This window comes from Meles meles, chromosome 7 (assembly GCF_922984935.1).
Source record: "Meles meles chromosome 7, mMelMel3.1 paternal haplotype, whole genome shotgun sequence".
In the NCBI taxonomy this organism is placed as follows: Eukaryota; Metazoa; Chordata; class Mammalia; order Carnivora; family Mustelidae; genus Meles; species Meles meles.
In genome coordinates this window covers 103,551,097-103,576,938 of record NC_060072.1, presented here as the reverse complement: position 1 = coordinate 103,576,938, position 25,842 = coordinate 103,551,097, and the positions used below count along the sequence as shown (strand labels likewise).

General features: G+C 40.8%; 1 protein-coding gene across 3 annotated transcripts in view; it reads right to left on the bottom strand.

Moving 5' to 3' along the window:
* The window catches only part of SRGAP1 (SLIT-ROBO Rho GTPase activating protein 1), a 275,341-nt gene that overhangs the window by 21,192 nt on the left and 228,307 nt on the right, over positions 1-25,842 (bottom strand). The window contains exons 11-16 of one of the 3 annotated variants that reach the window (XM_046012397.1): positions 25,451-25,478; positions 20,831-20,933; positions 17,078-17,138; positions 16,705-16,782; positions 14,750-14,884; positions 2,052-2,157 (exon numbers count right to left, since the gene is read on the bottom strand). In XM_046012397.1, coding sequence (XP_045868353.1) covers positions 2,052-2,157; positions 14,750-14,884; positions 16,705-16,782; positions 17,078-17,138; positions 20,831-20,933; positions 25,451-25,478 — 511 coding nt within the window. Of the gene's footprint in view, positions 1-2,051; positions 2,158-14,749; positions 14,885-16,704; positions 16,783-17,077; positions 17,139-20,279; positions 20,314-20,830; positions 20,934-25,450; positions 25,479-25,842 lie in introns of those variants that run through there. The other 2 variants (XM_046012398.1, XR_006819647.1) reach the window with 2 other exon arrangements.

Sequence of the window (25,842 nt, the reverse complement as noted above, 5' to 3'; positions counted from 1 at the left end):
AGAAAAAAAAAGAACTGGGGCACCTGGGTGGCTCAGTGGGTTAAGCCTCTGCCTTCAGTTCAGGTCATGATCTCAGGATCCTAGGATCGAGCCCTGCATCAGGCTCTCTCCTCAGTGGGGAGCCTGCTTCCCCCAACTCTCTCTGCCTGCCTCTCTGCCTACTTGTGATCTTGTGATCTCTCTGTCAAATAAATTAAAAAAAAAAAAAAAAAAAAAAAAAAAGGACCCGCAAAACCAACCCAGGTCACTTCAATTGCTTCAGTAACTCCATCTTTAGCTAGGCAGGTCAAATGCCAAACAAAGAGATTCAGATTCCTGTCCACTTTGCCCCCTTTCCAGACCCATTATGGCAAGCGGGGTGTGTATTTGAGTTGAGAGCCTTGACTGGGATCTGCCATCCACTCTCCAGCTCAGGTCGCGAAGCCCACTGTCCTAACAGCTCTGGTTCACGAGGCTGTCTTGAATTTTTGTCTTATGCCTCTTCCAGAATTCGGAAATGATGGCAGCTCGGTCAGTAGTGATCCCTCCCATATTGCTTTTTGGTTTGAGCAGCCAAGAATGACTCTGTTGTTTGAAATCCATGTCGGCAGATGCAACAGACTTAAGAAACCCCCTCCTGTTTGCCAGAAAGGGGCAGGACTCCTCAGCTGACACCCCTGGGAAGAGCTGGCCCCAAAGCAGCTCCTCTGTGATGGCTGGGTGCTCATGCCCAGGCCACATGGCAGCCTGCTCAGAGGCTTGGAGCCCTCATGCTTGCCCGCCAAGGTCAGCAAGCCTTCAGATTTTTAAAACCACCGTAGGTAACAAGGCTTATTTAAAGGTAAGATTTAGGGGCACCTGGGTGGCTCAGTCATTGTCTGCCAGCAGCTCAGGTCATGATCCCAGAGTCCTGGGATCGAGCCTCTCATCCGGCTCCCTGTTCAGCGGGAAGCCTGCTTCTCCCTTTCCTACTCCTCCTGCTTGTGCTCCCACTCCCACTCTCTGCCAAATAAACAAACAAAATCTTAAAAAAAAGGTACAATTTATATTTATGGCCATCTATTTAACCTAAACATAGTTTGTATCCATGTCTCTAGATCCTGCTTATTTCTAGTGGTGATTTCTGTACAAATGGGTTTCCACTGTCATTTGTGCATATGTTAGTTCCCTGCACACATTTCCCCATTGGATGCTACTTGGTTTCTGGGGTCAGCCTGAGTGGGTATGATTTCAGGAACAGTCAGCAGTACTTAAGTCCTTAAGTCCCCATGGCGTGTGAGAACTCTAAACCTCCAAAGAAATAGAGAAGAGAAAAAAATCCTAATTTTGGGAAGGATGAACTCATGCCAGAAGGAAAAGGCATTGCCCTGAGTTTACTCCTCCCATATTCTTTAATTTCCAATTACTTAACTAGATCCTTGAATAGGAAGGGGGCTCTCAGATAGGGCTTGGAGAAGATATTCTTATAGTGGGGCCCAATTTTATTACCCAAAAAAATAAGACAAATGAAAATCAAGGTGCTTAAATTAAAACAGTAAGGTTCCTTTGAAAATAATGCTATGATTTTTTAAGGTTTCTGTTACATTGCTGCAGAGACTTTTATAAAATTTTTTCTTGACAAGGTCTCATTATATTGAGTTTACAGAAGTTCTTTTTTGGATCTGTGTGTAATTCGCATCTATAGTTCCCCTCCTTCCTTGACTACAACATAAAAAATCCCAGCAATTTTCTGCAGTGAGTGGGTGGTTTACATCATTTTGACAAAAACGTTCATGACATTAGCTTTGGATGGAAGTTGGAAAAACACATATTTCACTGACAAGTGTTCTTTTTGGTAATATTTGTATATTTTTTCATGTACGGCCACAGTTTCTGCATCTTTCAGCTGTTATACAATGACCTTGATCTGTTTAAGAGAAACATACCTTTAGTCTATATTCAATCATCTTCTCTTTGACTCTGCTGTTAAGTGGGACCCAGTGTGCACGTTACAGAATCCAAGAACAAAGAATTCAGATCAGTGCAAACAGAAGAGGAAGATGCGCATTCTGGCGGAGTATTAGGGTACTTACTGATTGAGGAAGGCAAAGAGGTACCTCATCACTATAAGGACGGACCTAGGCAAGGTCAGGAGGAGTTTGCGGATGTGAAGCGCCCTCTCACAGAGATTATCTATTCCTATGGACAGAGGAGAACATGGTCAGGATCCTTTTGCTTGCCACATTTAAAGCAGAACACTGAGTGTTGGTTAGGTGTCCGACGTTTGATCTCACCTCAGGTCTTGATCTCAGGGTCATGAGTTCAGGCCCCACATTCCTACAAAACACTGAGAACCAAATTTCGTATCCGACCATACGTAAGCTCTTGCCCCTGGGTGAGATGCAGTTGTACACCAAACAGTGAATCAGTGATCAATTTGGGGGTAACACCATTTCTGAGAGCATCTTCTCTGACCTATCTCTGTTTTTTCAGATGGCCATGGTCTTGAGCAACCTAGCGTCTTCTAGGTTTAAAAACCATCTTTCACTTGCTGCTATTTCTGGATTGTGCATCTGATATGGTTTCAATTCCTTTCAAAAGCTGCAATGGTGGGGCGCCTGGGTGGCTCAGTGGGTTAGGTCTCTGCCTTCGGCTCAGGTTGTGATCTCAGGGTCCTGGGATCGAGTACTGCATCGGGCTCTCTGCTCAGCAGGGAGCCTGCTCCCCCCACCGCCCGGCCTGCCTCTCTGCCTACTTGTGATCTCTGTCAAATAAATCAATAAAATCTTAAAAAAAAAAAAAAGCTGCAATGGTAACTAAAGTAGTTTTGGGGGACTCCTCCCCTATGATTCATTAATTCATCCTGTATTTATTTGTATATTACTATGATTCCAGCAATGTACCAGGCTTTGAATCTCTCCTTCCTCAAAACTTATCATAGTATTTTACTGATATGAATTTTTACTTTGTATTATATAATTTCATCAATTTTTCTAAGCATCTATTTTAGGACAGCCTAGTAGTTTTCAAGTACCAAGTTAGGCAACAGTAATGCATTAGTGATTTGAATCCTGCTCTCAGAGAACTTATACCCTTATGTTTACAGTTACTTACTTTCTTATCCCTGTAGGAGAGTGAGCTCCCTAAAGACGGGTACTTGGGACTTCCTAGTATTATTTTATCCCTTTTCCTAGCAATACAAATTGTCCAAAGGTTCTTAACACAAAAATGCCTGTGAACAGGGGCACCTGGGTGGCTCGGTGGGTTAAGCCACTGCCTTCGGCTCAGGTCATGATCTCAGGGTCCTGGGATCGAGCCCCACATTGGGTTCTCTACTCAGCAGGGAGCCTGCATCCCCCTCTCTCTCTGCCTGCCTCTCTACTTGTGATCTCTCTCTCTCTCTCTCTCTCTGTCAAATAAATAAATAAAAATCCTTTAAAAAAAATGCCTGTGAACAGCAGCAAAAAAGTTAGTTCCAATAATGCATTATTTGCATAATGGTCTACATTTTACAAATCATTCTCACATTTGTTATCCAATTTAACACAGATAATAATTCCATGGAGTAGGCAGGCCATGGAATGTCATCCCCATTCAATGGATTAGGAAAAAGAGAACTGGGTAAGTGGCTGGAGGGGTGGAGTTGGGACTAAAACCTATTTTCTGTTCAAGTCAGGCTGTCTTTCTTGGATTTCAAAGTACTTTATAAAGTACAATATTTTTTTTAAAAAAGATTTTATTTTTAAGCGATCTCTGCACCCAGTGTAAGGCTTGAACTCACAACCCCAAGCTCAAAAGCTTCATGCTTCACTGACTGAGCCAGCCAGTTGCCCCCTTTATAAAGTACAACTTTGAAGACATTCAATAAAGATACATTTGAGAAAAAGATTTCTTTTTTAACTTTTTTTTTTTTTCTAATTAAGTAGGCTCTATGCCCAAGGTGGGGCTTGAACTCATGACCCCAAGATCAAGTGATGCATTCCCTACCAACTGAGCCAGCCAGGTACCCCTGGGAAAAATATTTCAAAGACTATTTCAGAAATATTTTTGAAGTTTACTCTGATTTTGTATTACTATATTTGCTCTTAATTGTTCTTGAGATATTCATATATCCTACTTGAAAATCTCAGGCCGCCCTTTTTTTTTTTTTTTTTTTTAGGACTTCATTTCTGACACAATAGCCAATTGATTTTCCCTCTATTTCTCAGGTTTTCTGATCTCCTCCCACACATAAATGCAACTGGCCCTCATGGATTTCTACTTGTTCTCTTCAATGGTAAACTCATTTGGTCTTGATGTTAGGACCATCCCTTCTAGGAAGGTAGTATTTTTGCTTCATTTTTCAATTTTGTATGGGACATAAGTTCTGTTGTTTCTACTACTGGATATCTCAGTATTAATTTCCTAATTGAAGTCTTTATTATTTCTAGCTTGGACTAGGGTAATACTTTGCTAATTCAGTTTCCCATTCCAATTCCTCTTACACCTCTTACAAACTTGAAATGACTTATGGCCCATTCTTAAAAGTAAATATTGAGATTTACTAGCATTTATTCTCTGGTCCTTAAAAAACTGTATGCATAAATAACTTTCCGTTCATGCCCTAAACCAAACAGTTACAAAGTTTAATATGTTTATGCAAATTATAAATTGTAATGATGAAGGGTCCCATTAATGGTCTCTGGACTGGCAATACCTTCTATTCTTTTCTAGCCTCATATAGATCCATAGAAGGTCTATGATTAAAAACAAAACAACAGCAAAACTTCTGCCATTGTTTAAACTTTTGTTTAACATTTGTTCATTTGAACATGTAACATTGTTCAAAACTTCTGGATTGTTTCATAAGTCTACTGATTCTCCAGGCTGATCCTCAGTATAAGGTTAAGGTCAAATATCAGGGAGAGGGTTTTAGCAACTTCAGGCTAGTTTTGAGGTCTTAGAGAAAAAAAGAAAAGGAAAGAATGTGACAGGAACTACTCTTAATGTACTGTTGATCTTTAATCTTTGTCAAATCCCAGAAGGGGCAAGTCATTTTCAGGCTAGAAGAGGACACAGGCATTATTCCTAAAAGGCTTAATTTTAATTCAAGATCCTCCTGTTTCTATCTCTCAGTTCTAAAGTGAGTTCCCCTACCCCTTAAAGGTAGTTTCAAACTTTTATTTAAAAAGAACTGGGGGTGGGCACTTGGGTGGCTCAGTGGGTTAAGCCTCTGCCTTCGGCTCAGGTCATGATCTCAGGGTCCTGGGATCGAGCCCCACATCAGGGTCTCTGCTCAATGGGGAGCCTGCTTCTCCCTCTCTCTCTCTGCCTGCCTCTGCCTATTTGTGATCACTCTCTCAGTGTCAAATAAATAAAATCTTAAGAAAAAATAAAAAGAACTTGGGGAACAGGTACAGATAGAGCTGGGGGAAATTTGTTTGTTTATTTAGAATATTTTCTTTTAACTCACTGATTTTAAAAAAGTTTTTATTTAAATTCCAGCTAGTTAACATACAGTGTAGTATTAGTTTCAGGCGTACAATACAGCGACTCAACACTTCCACAGAACAGGGATCAATATGCCAATTTCACAGCAGCATTATTTGTGACGGCCAAGTGTTCACTGACAGATGAGTGGATGAACCAAGGTGGTATAAAGACACAAGGAACTGTTATTCAGCCTTAAAAGAGAAGTGAAATTCTCCTACAATCTGGATGAATCTTGAAAACCTAAGTGAAATAAGCCAGACAGAAGAAGACAAATACTATAGGATTCCACTTATACCAGGTATCCAGAGTAGTCAAGTTCACAGAGACAGAAAGTAGCATGGGGGGGGGGTTGTCAGGGGCTTGGGGAGAGTTACTGCTTTGTGGGTACAGAGCTTTGGTTTGGGAGAGGGAAGGAGTTCTGGAGATGGACGGTGGTGATGGTTGCATACTGGGAATGTATTTAATGCCGCTGAATTATACACTTAACAATGGATAAGTCAGTAATTTTTTTTTCCTTTTTTAATATTTTATTTATTTGACAGAGAGAAATCACAACTAGGCAGAGAGGCAGGCAGAGAGAGAGGAGGAAGCAGGCTCCCTGCGGAGCAGAGAGCCCGATCTGGGGCTCGATCCCAGGACCCTGGGATCATGACCCGAGCCGAAGGCAGAGGCTTTAACCCACTGAGCCACCCAGGCGCCCCAAGCAGTAAGTTTTATGTTCTGTATATTTCACCAAAATTTGGAAAAAAAAAAATTGGGGGAGGGCACCATGAGATGCAAATGAAAGGTTTTAGGAGAGAAAGGCAACAGGAATGTAAAACAGTGACACCAAAAAGACCAGATGAAATTGTGGGAGGCGGGCATGTATTCTCTGCAACTATAGTAAACCTCAATCAAAGCAGAACAGAACTGCTCGCATTCTTGAAGTCAGAGCAAATCTATCTGTCCCAGAGGCCTCAGAGCATGACGGCTGGGAGCAGGACTCAGATATTACCTGGCTGGTCGCTCAACAGGCCTGCGGCGTACATCCTTCAGGAGCCTTGCTCTGGTACAAATGACTCATTTACTCTCCTGAGTCCAGTTAGCGGGTCAAAATTTATGGTTTCTTCGGACACTGACTAATGTGCATTCCCAGCGGCTCTCAGTATGGCAATTCATAGTCTCCCACAATTCTATGCTGCTTGAAAAGATGGATCTTTCCTTCCCCTCAGAAAAGTTGTCAGGAAGGAAAACCAGTATTTCATTTGAATTTCTTTTAAGCTGGCCTTTGTTTCCACAATTCAGGATCTCATGTAATTAGGTAAAAGTGGCATTCATCCAGTCTTGGTCATGTGCTCAAAGCTCCCCAGGCTTATTTCTGTTCTTTTCCTAGCATTGCAAAGTTCCCGTGTCGGCATCCTAACCTCACAGCATGGGGCTTTGACAGCTCCATGTAAATGTGTGTGAAAAATTCACCACGAAACACAAGTTGCTTCAGAAAATGGCAAAAACTCAAATGGCCATTACTCTGAAAATTACTCTGCATCAGTTCTTCTGAGGCACTATTTGCAAAGTATTTGTCAGAAAACAAACAATAAGTCACAAGATGCAAATGTATCCTCAAGTATGACAACAGGGAAGGAAATGAATGGCCACATTTAGAAAAGGTTTATAACTGAGCAGGAACACAAATATTTCTGAGCTCCAGAGATCAACCGGCAGTATTCAAGGTGAGTTTCCCAGTTCCAGGCCAATTTTAGGTTCATTGATAGGTTCTATCGATGTCAAGGTATTAATCAACTGTGTGCATGTGACAGTGTATGTGTGTGAATGAAAGGAAAAGAGAAAAACAGAGAGATATTCTAGTACATTTAGATGAATCTTAGCTGAGCCTTGACGGGAGAGTTACCAGCTGTTCTCCTAAGTAAGAAATGAAATGCTCGCAAATCTTTCTAATAATCATTAATAGATTGAATTCTGTGAATTAAACCATAATGTTCTTTCCCTAGCTAAATAGAACACTGTAGAAATACACAGTGTTTCTCCTCCTGCTGAATTACTGAGGTTAGTAAAGAAACACTCTTAGCTTAGGAAGCTTTACTTATTCAGTTCAGATACTAAGCCTGTTCCATATTTTTAAGGGTAAAATAATCCCTAGTATAAGACATCAAAGAGAAATTTAGAATCCAGACAGAAACCATCATGTATGCAACAAAGCTTAAAGAATTTTTAGCAACGAAAACATACATGGGAGAACCAAAAAGAGAATTTGAAAGCTTTTTTCTTTTCTCATGAAACAGTTAGAAATGGGCAAATAGATTTATGTACTAAAAGGCTCATTGTAATATTTTGTTTAACTGTAAAATCACTGGAAACAACCTAAATTTCTAAAACTAGGGGATCGTTAAGTGAAATAAAAGCCATTTAGATCTGTATTTTGAAAATTGTTGATATGGGAAAATGTTAACAACATCACTAAATTAAAAAAAAAAAATGGCTTACAGGGGTGCCTGGAGGCTCAGCAGGTGAAATGTCTGACTCTTGATCTCAGCTCAGGTCTTGATCTCGAGACTGTAAATTCAAACCTCATGCTGGGCTCCACACTGGACATGGAGCCTATTTTTAAAAAAAGGCTTATAAAGAACCAATAGGAAATGATACAATTTCTAATGAGATCTACTGAGATATGATTCATATATAATTCACACATATAAAGTATACAGTTTTATGGCTTTAAAGTATATTCACAGTTGACCAATCACTACCTCAATCAGTTTTAGAACATTCTTATTACCTCAAAAAGAAATCTCACATCCATTAGCAGTCACGTGGTCTGATACCCCTTTTATTAAAAGCACGTGGTTGTCGTATATCCATTCAATGGACAATTATTTGGCAATAAAATAAAGTTCTGATACATGCTACAACATGGATGGACCTTGAAAACATACTAAGGAAATGAAACCAGTTGCCAAAGACCACATTTTGTATAATTCCATTTATATATGAAATGGCCAGAATAGGTAAGTTTATAGAAAGTAGATTAGTGGTTGTCTAGTGGGATGGGATGAGTAAATAGTGTATGTTTTTGCTAATTGGGTTTTTTTTTTGAGTCGTAAATATGTTCTAATATTGATTGTGGTGATGACTGCATAGTCCTGTGAATATATTAAAAGCCACTGAATTGTATACCTTAATAATTGAATTATATGGCACAAGAATTGTATCTCAATAAACTGCTTTATTTTTTAGATTTATTTACTTATTTCAGAGAGAGAAAGCTAGCATGAGTTGGGGGGAGGAGTAGAGGGAGAGAATCTTCAAGCAGACTCCCTACTGAGAGTGGAGCCAACCAGGGATCAGTGCCATGACCCATGAGATCATGACTTGAGCCAAAACCAAGAGTCAGATGCTTAATCAACTGAGCCACGCAGGTACCCCACAATAAGCTGTTTTAAAAAGTTTGGGGCTCCTGGGTGGCTCAGTCGTTAAGTATCTGCTTTCAGCTCAGGTCATGATCCTGAGGTCCTGGAATCGAGCCCCGCATCGGGCTCCCTGCTCGGCAAGAAGCCTGTCTCCCTCTGTACTCCCCCTGCTTGTGTTCCCTCTCTTGCTGCGTCTCTCTGTCAAAAAAATAAAGAAAATATTTTTTTTAAAGATTTTATTTATTTATTTGACAGAGAGAGAGAGAGATCACAGGTAGGCAGAGAGGAAGGGGGGAAGCAGGCTCCTTGCTGAGCAGAGAGCCCGATGCGGGGCTTGATCCCAGGACCCTGAGACCATGACCTGAGCCAAAGGCAGAAGCTTAACCCACTGAGCCACCCAAGCACGCCAAAAATAAAGAAAATCTAAAAAAAAAAAAAAAAGTACATAGGGGTGGGGGCATCTGGGTGGCTCAGTGGTTAAGCATCTGACTCCTGATTTTGGTTCAGGTCATGATCTCAGGGTTGAGACATTGAGTCTCCCAATGGGTTCTGTGCTGGGCATGGAGCCTGCTTAAGATTCTCTCTCTCCTCCTCCCTTTGTCCTTCCTCCCCACTCTCTCCCTCTAAAAAAAAATACATAGGTATAAAAAACTTAAAAGTACATAGGTATATGTATAGAAAAAACCTGGGAACATACTAAAAACGTTCATATTATCTTTGAATAAGGAATTATAGATGGTTTGTTTTCTATTTTATTTTCTAATTTTTCTACAGTGACCACACATTAATTGCATAATAAACAATTATTTTAAAAAGGTACTGATGGGTTTTTTATGATTTTAAGAAATTATTGTTATTTTTAAGGTATGCTAATGGCATTATGGCTATGTTGTACAAAAAAAGAAAAGAATTCTCTTCTCCCAGAGATTCATATATACAAAGGAAGTGATGTGTCAGGGAGACAATGGAAGTGATAGAGGTAGGATAATTTTGTCCAAGAAATGAATATTGTTAAAGTTAGGTGATTATTTATAATGGGATTTATTATAATTTTCTGTATCTTTTTATAGAAGTTTGAAAATATATATAATAAAAGAGTCAAAAAGAAGGTTGATGATGAGCAGAATGGACAGTACAGTTCCACTTTGGTTTTAGAAAAAGTTGTGTGATCACATGAATACAAAAGGAGCAGAAGGAAATGCAACAAAATGGTGGTGTACACACACCATTGTCTTTGAGCAGCGGCATTACATGGACAGCCTTTTGTTCTACGTGCTTCCGTGTATTTTTCAAGTATCCTACAAGACTACAAGTTGATATCATGATGAGTAAAAGAAAAGACCCTCCTAAAAAAGCTTCCTGGTGCTCAGGCAGTCACCTAGATAGTAACACATGAGGTAACGTGAAGGGCAAATGTGCCATCTGGGTTCCCGGCCCTGAGGCAGTCAGGAAAGACCACACATCACTTGAATAGCTGATCTAGGGTAGCTCCTTTGGACTTCTGCCCTAGGGAATCTTGAAGCCATTGTATATGTACATTCTGGAAGCTGACCAGAATGTGTGGACCTAACCTTGAGCATTTACAAAACCATTACAAAGTAGATGGTTTAAAAAAACCTACTTGCATGAGAAACTGAGACACTACCGAGTTTGTCATTTCACATTTAGATTGCACTGGAGTCCACTGGGTCTTTATCCATATTTGCAAGTTTCCAAAGAATGTAATATTTTGAAACATAAAAATGGCACAATAACAACTCATCACTCAAAAAAAAAAAAAAATCTTTCCCCCAAAGCTCCAAAAATAAGTAAACAAAAAGTAGTAGGTAATCAGAAACCTATGTAAACTTCTTTTATTTTTTTAAGATTTATCTATTAATTTTAGAGAAAGGGAGAAGCAGACTCCTTGCAGAGCCCACAGTGGGGCTCGATCTCACAACCTGAGATCATGATCTGAGCTGAAATCAAAAGTTGGACACGGTTAACCTTAACTCACTGAGCCACCCAGGAGCCCCAGAGATGTATCCAAACTCTCAAAAAAGATGAAAGGGAAGATTTTTCTATACAAAGTAAATATCACATGAAATTATCTTAATAGGGAAAATCAATCCAATTATGGCAATGCTAAGAGAAGATGACATGGATAAAAACAATCAATGTGCATAGACCTCTCTCTTTCCACTAGAATTTCTAAATCTTTGTGCTCCTATTACATATTAACTTAGACTGCATTTATTTGTAAATATCTTCACTCTCTTACTATTTTTTAAACCTTCCGAAGGCAAAAATCAAGTGTTTCAATCCCTAGGAAGTTTTGCATATGGCAGGCAATTAATCAATGGTTCAAATGATCAAATAGTATAATATTGATAAGAGGACATAATGATGAATGACGTACTATACCATATACAAAGAATTTAATGAAAATCCAGAAAAAATATGGTACGTCAGGGTCACAATGGCATGAGAAAATGCTTGCCTAGAGATAAATGAATAATAGCTAGAAATCCCCTCCTTTTTGAGAAGTTAGATGTTGGAAGAGAAGGGGTCGTATATACAGTGTCATTCATTATGTGTTCTTGAAAAACATCCTATTCTGCAAAATGCACTAAAAATAACAGGACTTATGGGGGAAAAGTAGGGCTGGGACAGACAGCTCAACATCTGTTTGACTTTATCACTACAGTATCAACAAAAACACTGACAATACTATTTAAATTACTAGCATGGTTCAATCACTCCTGACTAGTGTCCTTAGCAGCCTTAAACCCTGGGACTCCTGCTTCTTTGAGATGTAGGTCATGGAGGGCATTCATTGCCGAGAGAGACTATTTTCCTAAAAATTAACCTGAGGATTATTAATCCACTGTTTTAATACAGTGGGGGTGTCTTTGCGACTTCTTCATTTGCACTGGTAGCAGTTCACTGCATGAAAAGAAAGATATTGCTGTAGATTTTCCATTGTTTTCCCCATGGTCTTCACATTTCAGTAAGCCTGACTCTTCCTTCCACTGTGAGACAGCTTCATATTGATTGTTAAGAAACATTTCATGTGCTGGGAAAAATCATTCTGGAAGCACCACAACTTCTAGGTTCTACTAGCATCATTTCTAAATGCACGTGAGATAATTAGGTCAAAGAACAGACTGGTAAGTGGCTAACGCAGGTGCTGGTATATATGATCTCAGATTATAGCGGGAGTAGTTCTAACTGTTGTAATGATGATAGCTAGCAACGTTGACTGGGGTTTACTGTGTGCCAGGCATGATGCTAAATACTTTATATGAATTATTTCATTTATTTTTCACACAGACTTTATGAAATAGATAAAGCAACAGATATTCAGTAAGACTCAGTATTAATCTCTGCCCAAAGTGACAAAGCTGTTAAGTGGAGAAGCTAGAATTTACATCTTGATCTTTCTGCCTCTATGGTTCAGATTTTAATAACCACAATGGAGCAGTATTTCTCATCCAGTGAAAGTCTGAAGTGATTCTACAATACTCACAGACAAGGTAGTCCGATGCGCTTTATCCTACTGGTACATGTGAACATAAATGTTGATATATGTACCTAGAAAACCACGAAGCATTGTAGAGTGCTTATTATTTTTCCAGATTTAAGCTTTCTGGCTAGGATGTAAGGAAAAATCTCTGGACAAGCCCAAAGGAGAATTCCAGAAGCATGACACCTCCTTTTCAGTTCTTTCCAGCTGGGTCACAGGCCTGCTGTGATGACTCAGGCTATGTAAGGGCCTTGGAATGGACACACAGGCACACTTCTGAATCCCACACAAGACATCAGGCTGTATAGGGTGGGGGTGGAGGGAATCATGACTGGGGAACTCATACCCAGCGAGAGTCAGGATTTTAGGCATGAATGCCAACAAAAGAATTCTGGTAAAATTTTGGTGACCTTTAACAACTGTGAATTCTGTACTTACTAATGGACCTGGAATTAACTATGGCAAGTAGTAGGGCAACAAAACTGAGTAATCTATTAACACCTCACAGGCCTGTGGAGTTACCTGTGGGCATTTCATTGAACATACTCTTTGCCACGCACTCTTCTTGGCACTTTACAGGTATTAACTCATTTAATTCTCACAGCCCTGTGATATATATAATAGTCTGTTGTTTTCCCTTTTTTTTTTTTTAAGATTTTATTTATTTCTTTGACAGACAGAGATCACAAGTAGGCAGAGAGGCAGGCAGAGAGAGAGAGGGGGAAGCAGGCTTCATGCAAAGAGACCAATGTGGGGCTCGATCCCAGGACCCTGGGATCATGACCTGAGCCGAAGGCAGAGGCTTTAACCCGCTGAGCCACCCAGGCGCCCCTATTCTCCCTTTTTTAATAGCTGATGAAACTCACAAGCAGAGAGGTTAAGGAACTTGCCTAAGGTCACATAGCTGGTGAGCAATTTGGACTTAGGCTATTTAAGTTCAAAGCCTGCCTTCTTAACCCCTTCCCTGAATTCTCTCTTCAGCGCATGGAGAAGAAGGGGTTAAACATTGTAATGTGGGGTGTTTAGAAAAAATTATAGACCTCCATACACAGTGGAATGTTAGTGGAGGAGTGACTAATTTTGCTAGGGGTGGCGGGGGTGGGGAGGGCCTGCTGGGAGGAGTGCCAGGTCAGCAAAGCCTTCACAGCAGATGTCAAATAGCTCTCCAGGACTGCAGACCAAACAGCGTGGGCAAAGGCACGGGGTGGGCGATGGCCTGGCACACTTGCTGCTTGCTACTGTTGGTACATAAAGTAAAAAGGGGATGGGTGGCAGGAGATGAGTGTGCATGGAAGCAGGGAGAGATCCGACAGAGGAAGAATTTGGTTCTGTGATTTGGTCATCCCCAGGAGTCTGTGTTCAGGTGGGGCATACTGCAGTAGGTTTTACAAGGGGGGGTGATGGGAGTCGTACGACCAGATCTGTGCCGTCGGATCTCGCCACAGTGTGAAGAATGGAATGACATGGAGGGTGGGGTTGCTGGGAAGAGAGGGCAGAACCTAGAAGGAGGGGCTGACTCCACCTAGGAGACTGTTACTAGCAGGCCCAGCGAGAAGCTGGTGATGGCGATGGCGAGGAGGCATGAGCTGGGAGAGTTCTGAGGATTGGGGGGCGAACTGGCTGGGGAAGCAGGGTGGGAAGGTTCTTAGGGGCAAGCTTGATCCATATTCTTGTTCTCCTTGCTGTGTGATTTGGGTCAGCTCCAGACCCCTGCCTGGGAAGTGGGGCTTAAAAAGGCACTGCATTTTCAGGTGTATGGAACTCAATGTGGTTAATAACTAATTCCGGTTATTACGACTTTCACCTTCTTTCCTATAGTGTGAAAAGCCTCCCTGAGTAAAACAGCAATGCTTTATTTGCTGCTGTTGATCGGTTTCATGATGTGTCCTACGTAGTCCCATAGCATCTCTGCCTATTCGCGGGGGATGCCCAGCGACAGATAATTACCTCCTGCTTCCCTGCACTGCACTAATGATCATGGATCTCATTTTACCTCAGCTCTGGAAGGGACTGACCGTCAAAGATGGGAAAATTACTCCACTCCTAAGATTGGTGGAGAAAACCAAGGACCAAAAGCCAAACAGAAGTTAGTTCTATGCTTGCAACTTCCTGTTCCCCCTAAGCTGGTTGGCACCTGCCTTTCTGCTTTATTCCAACCACTAAGTGGGAAACTCTTGGGCTCTAAGGAGCTGCTGACGTTCAGGAGTGAAGCCCACTCAGCAGAGGGCGAGGCCACAGCTGGGAGGATGACTCATGTTGGATCCAGAAAGAAAACAAATGGTCTCGAAGATTTGGTGGTAATGGGGTAATAGTTAGGGGGAGGATATGTGGTGAGGGCTCCCTGCCTTTTCCAGGAAATTGGTTAGTGAGACAATTCTGGTCCAAAAAGACTTAAAAAAAATCCACTTACTGATACACGAAATCAGATCATTAAATCTTTCCTTAGGAAAGAGGGGGTTTTCCAGCCCACGGAAATAGAGCTTCAGAACGCCAGCCACTGAGTTAATATCATGGTTACTCTGGTCATCAGCTAAAGGATTTTCACCTACAAAAAAAAAAAAAAATTAGTTACATGCACAGTGCTTTTCTTTTTTTTTCTGAACAAAAATGTTTCTATACTCACGTTTCTATATATACACATGTATCTTTTAATTACACTTTATGAAAGATTATATAGTACTAAAATTAAAAGTAATTGGTTTAGATATCCCAACCCATGATTAACCTAAAAATAGTTGGCCAAAGTAAAGCTTTTAAAAATCTTAATGCTACCAATAATCCCTTACGAGTTACCCAAATCTTAAAATAAAGTATTGTGGGGCATCAAGTTAAAAATCTAATCTTAGCTTGACAGGAATTCAAATAGGACATTCTCTGTTTTTTATCCTACTGGGAAGAAGATACCATATAGACACAATATCAGAAATAGTATAGGATGCACCTAATTGTGAATGCCTACAATTGAACACCACCTGAAGTGGCCTGGTGGTGTTCATGGCGCATTGGAAAGCTGCATTCGGCAGTGGGAGATTGGGAAATCAGACAGAGGGATCAGAAAATGTACCCTTAATAGTACCAAGGGACTTGTATAAAAAATAAAAACTTAAAAAAAGTATCACAAATATGAAATTATGTTATTCTTTATGGCAAGCAGTTTTAAGATGTACATAATTGACATGGCTATTCCACGCCCCTGAGATTTAAATTGAGATAAAATCCTTGAGAAATTCAACACAATATGCAGCCTTAAATCAAACTCTATTTTTTATTCACAGGTCTGTTCTAAAGCTCAACAAAAATTGTATATTTTAACTATTTTTTTTGCCTCTTGGGCAGGAAACTGATGCTTTATACATTTCAACTTATGCTGAATATGGTTCCTGTAAGAGACTTGGATTACTTTGCTGCTGAGAGGGGAGGCTGCTCTGCTCTACACATCCTATCAGTCAGAGAACTTGGAACAGGGAAAACAATCTGGATCCAAGTTTACCTCTTCTTCCAACAAGCTTTGAAACTTTCAAGGGCTCCCTGCCAAGGGAAAAGGGACAGAGAGAGAGAGAAGGTTGCCCTATCTCCATGCCATGATGCCCCTTACTCTGTGGCCAAGCAGAGGAAGGATGGTACAGATGTATCTCAGAGTAGACATGATAGAAATCATTATAATTGAGGCACATTATTAAATAAGAGCCATCCCTACAGAGTTACCCATTTTCACTGATGATACCTAATCCTCACCCTGATCCTGGAATTCTGCAGGTAATGAAACCAAGGCCATAATAGGAGACGATTAACTTGGCCGAAATCAAACGATTAGTCACTGGAAGAGTGATCTGATTCTGGCTCTGCCTAACACTACAGTGTATGGTTTTGCTAATTATAAGGTGCGAAGTAACAGTTCAGTAGGATTTATTTGACAGCCAATGATCAACAAGAGTACGCTACCCGCTAAGGTCCCAGGGAAGGAGTCTGGGGATGGTAATAAGAGGAAGGAGAGCATTCCCAACATGCAGTAGGGATGAGTCACCTCCAACACCTGCTAGGTAGGCTTGGGGCTATCCTGCTGCTCTTCCAGAACCTTCTCATGGGTTCTCTCATGCCACCTTTCATACACATGCTGAGAATGATCAATGCCCATCCTAAACCAGGATACCAAGCTCTTATGCCGTTCTATACTTGATAACAAGGTCTTATGGTTTTGGCTTCATTTCTCAGCTATGCTAAAATAGATTCTTACCTCAACATCTAAAATGAAGTGAATGCAAAGAGAAAGATTTTGAGAATCTACAGAACAAGTATGCCACTTCACTCGAGAGCAGCTGATGGCTTTTTAACATGGCTTGTGTGTGGGTACAAACATATAATTACCTCTCTCAAATGAATTTTTAATATCATTGACCTCCACCTGGGAACCAGACACTCTGAAAATCCCCTGATGCTGAAGACCTAAAAAGAACAGAAGAGGAAGAGGATGAAAAACCCCATTACAACAGTTAGGTCCCTCTTTCCCCAATAATCAAATGTTAAATGAAAAGACACATTTACTACAATACTTCTAGTGATTGTTACTTTTTAAGTAAGAATTTCAGGGGCACCTGGCTGGCTCAGTTGGTGGAACATGTAACTCTTAATCTCAGGGTTGTGAGCCCCATCTTGGGTGGAGAGATTTCTTAAATAAATAAATCTTAAAAAAAAAAAACACCCAAAAAACAAAATAAGAATTCCATAGTTTATGGCTTACCATAGAGGTTGATGAACCGAATACAGCTTTCCACAATGAGAGGGATAATCTGTCCTGAGTCCTGGGTAAAGAGATGGAAACCAGTTAACCACAGAGAGGCATAAATCACACATTAAAATAAAGTTCACAGTTTAGCCCTAATTCAGGAGGGGTTTTTTACTCTTTTAGATGATCATTTCCAACTGCCCCCTCGGAAATCTTCCACTAAGGCCAAAAATAAAATCATATTTAACCAAAGGTATATCTCGTTCTGGAGCAAACCACATTCAATACATTTATTGCAATCCTGTTTCAGTGTCCTCTGTTGTGCCTTGAGATGTCAGAGCAAATTCATCTCTTTTACTTATATGGAGGCTCATGTATCAAAGTGAATACATGAATCACTCCTTTTTTTAAGGGTTATTTATATAAGTAATTAATCTAATGGACCTAAAGAGAACTCTGTGTATTCTAACCACGGCATCTTAGGACTGACTGGCCGTACCGGTCACTACACACAGCCTTTCAGACATGCCGGGACCTTCTTGGTGACATCCCGAGATACGCCGTCGGGATGACAACATGCTTCCAGATGCATGACGGGAGGACTGTCTTCTAGATGATCATAATGTGTTTCATATTTGTTTGGTTTGCATCAGAACTTACTCATCTTCATAGATTTTTCATCGTTATTTTTACATGTTTTAAGGATTATGAAAAAAATGGCCCAAATGCATGTCCCGTTAGACCCCGTTTTCTAAGGAAGGGGCAGTTTTGTGGCCCCTTGCCCTATATCTTGTAATAGAGTCAGTGAACTCTGCTGAACAAGTGTGAACTCTGGAAAGGTTTTAAAACACGTGTAGGATGACAGATGAGATGAAGGAGCTGCTGGGGTCACAGTTAACTATGCACCAATGCCATGCATCCAAGTGGTTAAAGACGGGTACCGACTGTGGAATTAATGCTCACATACCTTCAAAGACTCTGCTCTTTCAGGAATGAGAGCTTTACAGGAAACGTGGAGGTTCAGAATGATTAGCAGACACCGGGTACTAATGCATGAGGAATTTTATTCTGAACCACACGGAGAATTGGGATGTCTTAATATATGAAGACAATTCAGAATCCACTAACTTTTCCAAATAAGCAACAGGGGAAGGATTGGGGATAATGCAGCGGAGCCATTTAAAACTCTTAACTATTCCTAGGATGGCTCATACAGTTCTTGAGGAAGAGTTTTAGTTTAGGTTTTAAGACCATCTAATCAGTGTGTGAATCAGTTAGTGCTTCAATCACTTCTAGAGACTGTATCAAGTTTCTCTAATTAGTTTTTTTTGTTTTAGGGATGTACACTTTATTAATTTCTTAGAGAAGTTCCTTAAGAATAAAAATTCTTTAGTGTGGACTAGTTGGCTCAAAAATAGCGATGTAATTACACCAACACTTACTGTGAGAGGATATTTCTTTAAAATACAAGTGTGTTTTAGGGGAGGTAACCTTTGTATGACCATTTCACTTAACACTGTAATCTAAAGAGCAACAAATATTTAAATGTAAGTGATAAAAGGAGAATATTAGTTTGCACCTCTGATGAACTTAGTATTAAAACAAAAAGAAAGAATAAAATGTTATTAAAAGAAAAATGTTTGCACTAAGAAAGTTCTAAATAAAAATGCCTTAAGTTCTCATATTATTTAAAAAACATTTTCGTCTTTACATTTCCTCAAGATAATCACTAATCTTTTGCTTAATGTCAGTATTTTATTTGGATACAATGAATTCTGTGGTCAAAAAGTATTAAGTGTGAGTGTGTGTTTTAATTTGATTTCATGGATGCCATGTCCTTTGGTAGAAAATAGTTTACAAGAAGTGAAACAATGGGCTGTGCTCCACCCACCATTCAAACAAACAACAATTTAAAAAAAAAAAAACCTTTGTGCCTCAGTTTCCCCATGGGAAAAAGGAAAAATTGTTTGCTCTTGCTTCCTCACAGTGATATTGTGGGGACCTCAAGCAATGGAGCACTTTCCAAAAGGGCAGAGATCTCTGTCTCCACTGTTTTACTGCTATGATCGAAGATTCTTTAATATGCCATCTGGGACCTGGAAGAGCTCACCTAAGTGCATTTCCCAGGATAACTGGTTTACTCCTTCTTTAGTCCCTAAATTTGGTTTCCATTAACTGTTCTTAATGAAAAATCTTTTAAAACTATGATATGAGCTGTCCTGTTATCTTCAGCAGTCATTCTTGTACTGTGTTATCAAATATAATGGAATCATACCCTTGTTTCTTTGAGCTTTTCTCTATGTTTTCTCTGCCAGACCATCAGCTGCATATCTTGGTGCTTTCATCTAATCTTTATCTTCCCTTCTCTCCAGCTAATTTGCCCCTGCTTATAAGCCTTGGGCTGGGAAGCTAGCTAATCAAGTCTGACAATAATTTTATATTAAATTAGAGCCAAGAAGGCTCTTTGGAGGCTGATGGCAGTGGGTTTGTGATGGCAATTTAGGTTATCCAGTGGCTTTTCACTTAATACCAAGGTTAGGGCTCGTTTTCAAGGCTGCCAGAGATCCTCAGTCTCTGTGTGTGTATGCAGGTACGTGTGTATGTGTCTGTCCATGTGAATATGACACACACACACACACACACACACACACACACACACACTTTTTAACCATTAGTGCCCGTATTCAAAAGAAGATCTGTCTTTAAAGAAACTAAGACATCTATAACATATTATTAAGGGAATCACGAATGATGTGGTTTTCTACATAAATGTCGTCTCCAGGAACACTGGAATCCATGACATAAAATGTTAGGCATGAAAGAGAAAGAAAGCTCTTCTCTTTTTTTGTGTAATTTATCTGAGGGTCCATAATCCAGTATTAATGCGCATTTGGCATTTAACACTGACTTCCCTTAACAAAAGCCCTTGACTCAAATTTGGTACAGCTGTCAAACATGTAATGTAAAAACTGTTTATCTGCTTTTACTAGAAGAGGCAACTCCTCTTAAATCAGTGTTTGAATTTCTGTACCTCCTTTCTATAGCAGATAGGTAGGAATCCATAAATAGTAAAGCTTATTTTTCAACCTGATTTCCAACTGCAAACATTTTTCTTTCAAAGACCTTAAAAATCCAATTAAAGCCAAGCATGATTATGATTTGAAAATGATATCAAGAGCAAAAGAGGCTGTGGCCTCGCCTCCCTGTAGCACTATACCTGATGTCTCGCGTGTGAGTTCCTTCGTCCTCGGCTAGAAGCATTATCAGAAGTACAGGGTGAAAAAGAAGACAGAGTAAACACAGCAGAGATCCAAGATACAGACCGCAGGGTCTTACCATTTCTCCAATATAATGAATTCCTCAAGTCACGGGAAATCCAAACTCTAGCCGTGCTTCAGAGATCCCCTAACAATGTACTTTAAATAGATTCTGTGCCATCTAATTTGCACGAGTAAAAATAAAATATTTTATCAGGTAAGCTCTTTTCCTTTTTGTCCAAATTATGGCTTTTTTTTTTTTTTTTTTTTAAGAAAGAAAGAGGGCTTACTTTTTTGCCAACATAATACCCACATGTATTTCCTCCTCTGAAGGCACTCAAACCAAATATTCTTTCCTCTCTGACTTCAGGAAATATTATATTGATTTTCTGGGAAAGCAAAGAGCCCCAGGACAGACTTGGACATAATGACCTGCCTCCTTTTACGAGAGGCTGAGACCATTATAGGAAGAAGCGTGGAGATCAGCCACCCAGATGGCTGGTGCCAGTACCTTGACGAATGTTTCCAAATCCCCATTAAACAACTTAGCATTATACTGTGAGCGGGGTCTGGACTTCCTGTGTTTCTGGGGCTTAGGGGGAACATTTGGAGGCCTGAGGGAAGGGAATATAATTACTGAGCATGGCAGAAATCAAACAATAAATGAAATACCCATAGGTCACAGCAAAATCACAAAACAGGATTTCTTGTGTGCCCCCTCCACCCACCCTCCCATGGGGGAAAGAGTCCTTCTCCTTTCCCATTTATTTACTTTTACTTATGTCATCAAAAATGATACAAACTATTTCTCAGACGACCCTTTTCGTGTACACTGCATATGACATTTGTTTGCTAGTTTGTTTAAAAATGGAATTGTGAGCTATCTGGCCAAGTGTTACAAACTTGACCGGCTTATGAGTCACACGGAAGACACAATGAGTCATAAAAATCCAGGCTCTCGATAAATCCCAATAAAAGAAATTAAATATAATATTTTTAGTTACAACATAATTCGTCAATGCAAGTAACGTCACATCTGTTCAATAGCCCTCAGATATTAATGGGGTTTTAGTTTATGCAAAAGTAAGTATTAATGAGGACGCAAGTGAAAAATGAGTTTAGTTCTAATGCTTTCTTGGGGAGGAGGTAGATACAGGCTCATATGAATGATTATTTCTTTATAACAAACTATCTCCTCGCTTCAATAGAGCATTGGCACACGTCCTTTATTCTGCTCTGGACTCTCCATCTCCAGTCTGTTTGCTCTGGTGGCTGCACCAGTCATGCTAACACACACACAACCAGTGCCCCACGCTCTCCCCTTAGACCCTACAGCTTCTAGCTCTGTCGTGAGAGCCGGGGCCTCTTCTGTCCTCTTCCTTTAGAGCAAAGATGCCACAACTACCTGACTCAACTTCTCCAACTGTACTGAATGGGACACAGGGAGAGGGAGTCCCAGGACCGCTCTCCAGACATTCCAATTTTAACTCCTTCTTCATGGGAAGGCTTATAGGAGGGCGTGCATCCCACTTGGAAATTGGGTAAGTCCTTCGTTATGCTGCAAACTGTCTAGAAAGAATTACCTTTTCAGTTCATTGACGTTCAGAAAGGCCAGGTTAGAAACAAAATCCCAAGGACATGAGGAAGCCTGACTAGATTCATAAGAGATTACAATAATCTGGTGCTATCAAGAGGGGTAGGGGAGCAAACCTGACAGGCTTCCACAGTCGGATTCTAGGACTCAGATAGTAGGTGTGCTCCTAGGATTAACGGGGTGTACGGTGAGCAGCACCCAAAGTCCCATGTGCTTGAGAGGTCAAGAGGAGTTTTTTCAAGAGTCCAGAGGTGAATGTGGAAACTTCCACTAGGCAGTATGCCATGGCCTGCTGAAATTTCTGAAATCTCTTTTAAATACTGATTCTGGGATATTCACAGAGGAAAGGATCTGGTGGGCATAAACACCCGAACAACTACCCACCAAGGAGTTTAACCTTATGTGCTTGATTTCATCCAATCTTTTCATTACTTTATAAGTATTTTAAAAAGATTTTTAAAAATAATTAATTTGTTTTAGGGGGTGGAGGGGAGGGTCAGAGGGAGAGGGAAGAAAGAGAGCCTCGAGCAGACTCTACAGTTGGCACAGAACCCAACTCTGGGCTCGATCTTGCCACCCTGAGATCATGCCCTGAGCCGAAACCAAGCATCAGTGCCCAACCAAATGCACCTCCCAGGTGCCCCTCATTATTTTACAAGTGTTTTAAAATGTAGACTTTATTTTTATTCAGGTATGGTGAGGCCAACAGATCAGAAGCAAAGGCCACTGAAAGGACAGTTTACTACCCACACTGCCCAAGAGGAGGGGGCAGGCTACTCCATGGGGGAGGGGTACATGGGGAAGCACCAGGGTCAATCGGGACGCAGGGGAAGTACGGGCAGGCAGTGCTGTGGTCTCCATGGGAAGGAAGGGGAGAGGGAGGGTAAGCAGGTTTAGGACTGGCTAGGTCGAACGTTTGGTGGGCTCTGGGGAATAGGGGTTGTCTGGTACTTGGCTTTGTGGTGATCAGGGAAGGGGGAGAGTGACCTTGAACATGAAGGCCACAAAAAGGATGGTAAAGGATGCAGCTGACGGTATAGGTCTGGACTGGTGGGTCTGCACACAAAAGGCATACTTGTGAGCATGACCTTTACTATTTCCTGGAGAGAGTGGCAGTCTCCCCAAGGTCAGAAGGGCCCCAAGGTAGCAAAGCATCTGACAGAAAAACCAGAAAACACGGTTATTACAAGGTCCAGCAGAGCTGCACACTTGGTGACGTCCGGAGCCACTGACGAAGCTAAGGGGATAAGAACAAAGGCTCATTTTGGGTGGTCACCAATTTGTAGGACAAGCAACTCTTGTAGCTGGAGCCAAAGCTCCCTAAGTAGAGCTAGATCACTGTTCCCGCAAGACAGAGAGAAGCAGCATAGCTCCTGTCTGGGGCAAATGAGGACATGTCTTTTGAGTTGTCTACCAGAGGCCTGAAAGTTGCCTCTCCTGATGGTTCTAAAGTATGAGGCAAATGCGACAAGACAACCATATTGAGAAAAACGTCACAGGAAAACAAAGTGCCCGGGTGCTTATCAAAGTCCTTTTGGAGGCAGAGGCCGAAAGCCATCAGGCCCCCGATGGCTCTGGCTTTACTAGGCACACATCTGGTGGACAGAATCAGGGCTGTGCCACCCCACACTTGAACGGTATGATGCGCGCTGGTTTGCTGGCTACCACACAGCCTGCCCACGTGGATGAGAGGAAGTCTGAGTCAGGTTGATGTGTGTATCTAGTCTGTTGGGCAGTGACGGTTCTCACTGCAAATTCATGTATTTGCATTTCCTTTTAAAAGGAAATTTTTTTCTTGAAGCGCTTTATGTTCATTATAATATAGAGACAAAGTAAAGCAGTTGACAGCCCAAAGAGATGATACATATGAAAAAAGCTCCATCAACGACATCTCACTATGCAGAAGTAATACTCCTCTTTGTCACTGACGCAGGGAAGAAAGAAACCTTGGTGTTTTCCATGAGGTTTAGGCAAATCAGTAGCTGTATCTTTCTAGTTGGTTCACCAAGAAGAGAGGCTTCCTGAATAAACTGCCCAGTACAGACAATACAGAGCTTTGAAAGTCAACTTGCCAATTACCACAACACACACACACACACACACAGACACACAGACACACAGACACACCCCAGTGTTCTAAATGCCTCTCACCTCAAAGAGAGCTCAACTTCAAGAGTACAAAGTCTAGCTATGTCAATCAGAACAATTTCTAGCTCTCACACAAAGGCTGGCAAAGAAAAATAAAAGTTGCAAACCTTCCCCAACCCAAATCAGAATCTGCTCCCTAAAAGGCTTTTCTTTCTCAGTAGTGGCTTCAAAATCCCTTTATGAATGAAAAAAAGGGGGGGGGTGGGAGAAAGAAAAAGTGCAATATGGTTGTAATATTAAAACTTAAATCTGGGGGCGCCTGGGTGGCTCAGTGGTTTAGGCCTTCGGCTCGGGTCGTGATCTCAGGGTCCTGGGATCGAGTCCTGCATCGGGCTCTCTGCTCGGCGGGGAGCCTGCTTCCCTCTCACTCTCTCTGCTTGCCTCTCTGCCTACTTGTGATCTCTCTCTGTCAAATAAATAAATAAAATCTTTAAAAAAAAAACCAGGGGCGCCTGGGTGGCTCAGTGGGTTAAGCCGCTGCCTTCGGCTCAGGTCATGGTCTCGGGGTCCTGGGATCGAGCCCCACATCGGGCTCTCTGCTCCGCAGGGAGCCTGCTTCCCCCTCTCTCTCTGCCTGCTGCTCTACTTGTGATCTCTCTCTCTACGTGTCAAATAAGTAAATAAAAATATAAAAAAAAAAAAATAAAAAAAATAAAAAAAAACCCAAAACTTAAATCTGTAGGGGCACCTGGGTGGCTGAGTGGGTTGAGCCTCTGCCTTCGGCTTGGGTCATGATCCTGGGGTCCTGGGATCAAGACCCAAGTCGGGCTCTCTGCTTGGTGGAGAGCCTCCTCCCGTCCCCCACCCCCACCTGCCTCTCTGCCTACTTGTGATCTCTGTCTGTCAAATAAATAAATAAATAAATCCTAAAAACAAACAAACAAAAAAAAACAACAACAAAAAACTTAAATCTTTAAAGTGAACCAAAAAGGGGTAAGCAGCTAAAATCCCAAGTATTCGGTACAGTTCTAAGTTTTATATGACATAAGGAAAAGTAGGAACAGAAAATAACTGATCATGCTTTCTATTTGCTAATATAGTAGATATGCACATATCATTGCTTGTTAAATTAAATGATCAAATAGACTATTTCTAGAAACTGAAAGTGTTTTGGATTAGATAAACCAAGCCCATTCGATTTAGGTCTTTCTGAAGCAGTCTACCATTGAAGAGCTTTATAATTACACTGGGAAACCCTCAGATCTGCTGGAGCAAATCTGGTTTTGTGAGAACCCCAAAGATTTCATGTTACTATGGTCTGTTGAGTCAAAACGATCTTCCATGTTCATTAACAAAATTGGTTCATTCTTGCAGCACTGAATGGTTTCTTGTTGTTAAGGGGAAAGAAAAAAGGATGAGAAATAGAGTTATGATAAAATATTTTCCTACCTTGTAGTCATATACTCAGCTCTATGACCTGCAGGGAAAAAAAATAAGTAAATGGAATAGAATCAGTGGAATGCACTTGGCAACCTGTCCCTTACTTTAAGATGCTGAGTTTGTAATAACTTACACATTTTATGGTGGAAAGCATGATTTCCATGGTGGAAGATGATTGTCTCTCGTGATAGACAAATAATTCGAAGTAAACATTTCATAAAACCCATACTTAAAATTTAATAAATCCTATAGATTGGAGAAAAATGTTTCACTTGGCAATTTGAGGCAGGGATATTTATTTGTTACTCAGGAAACATGAAAGAGCTGCTTGATCTTAACTGTAAGGTTAACAAAGAAATACAGATAAAACACATCCAAAGTTCGAATGTTAGTTGTTTCCT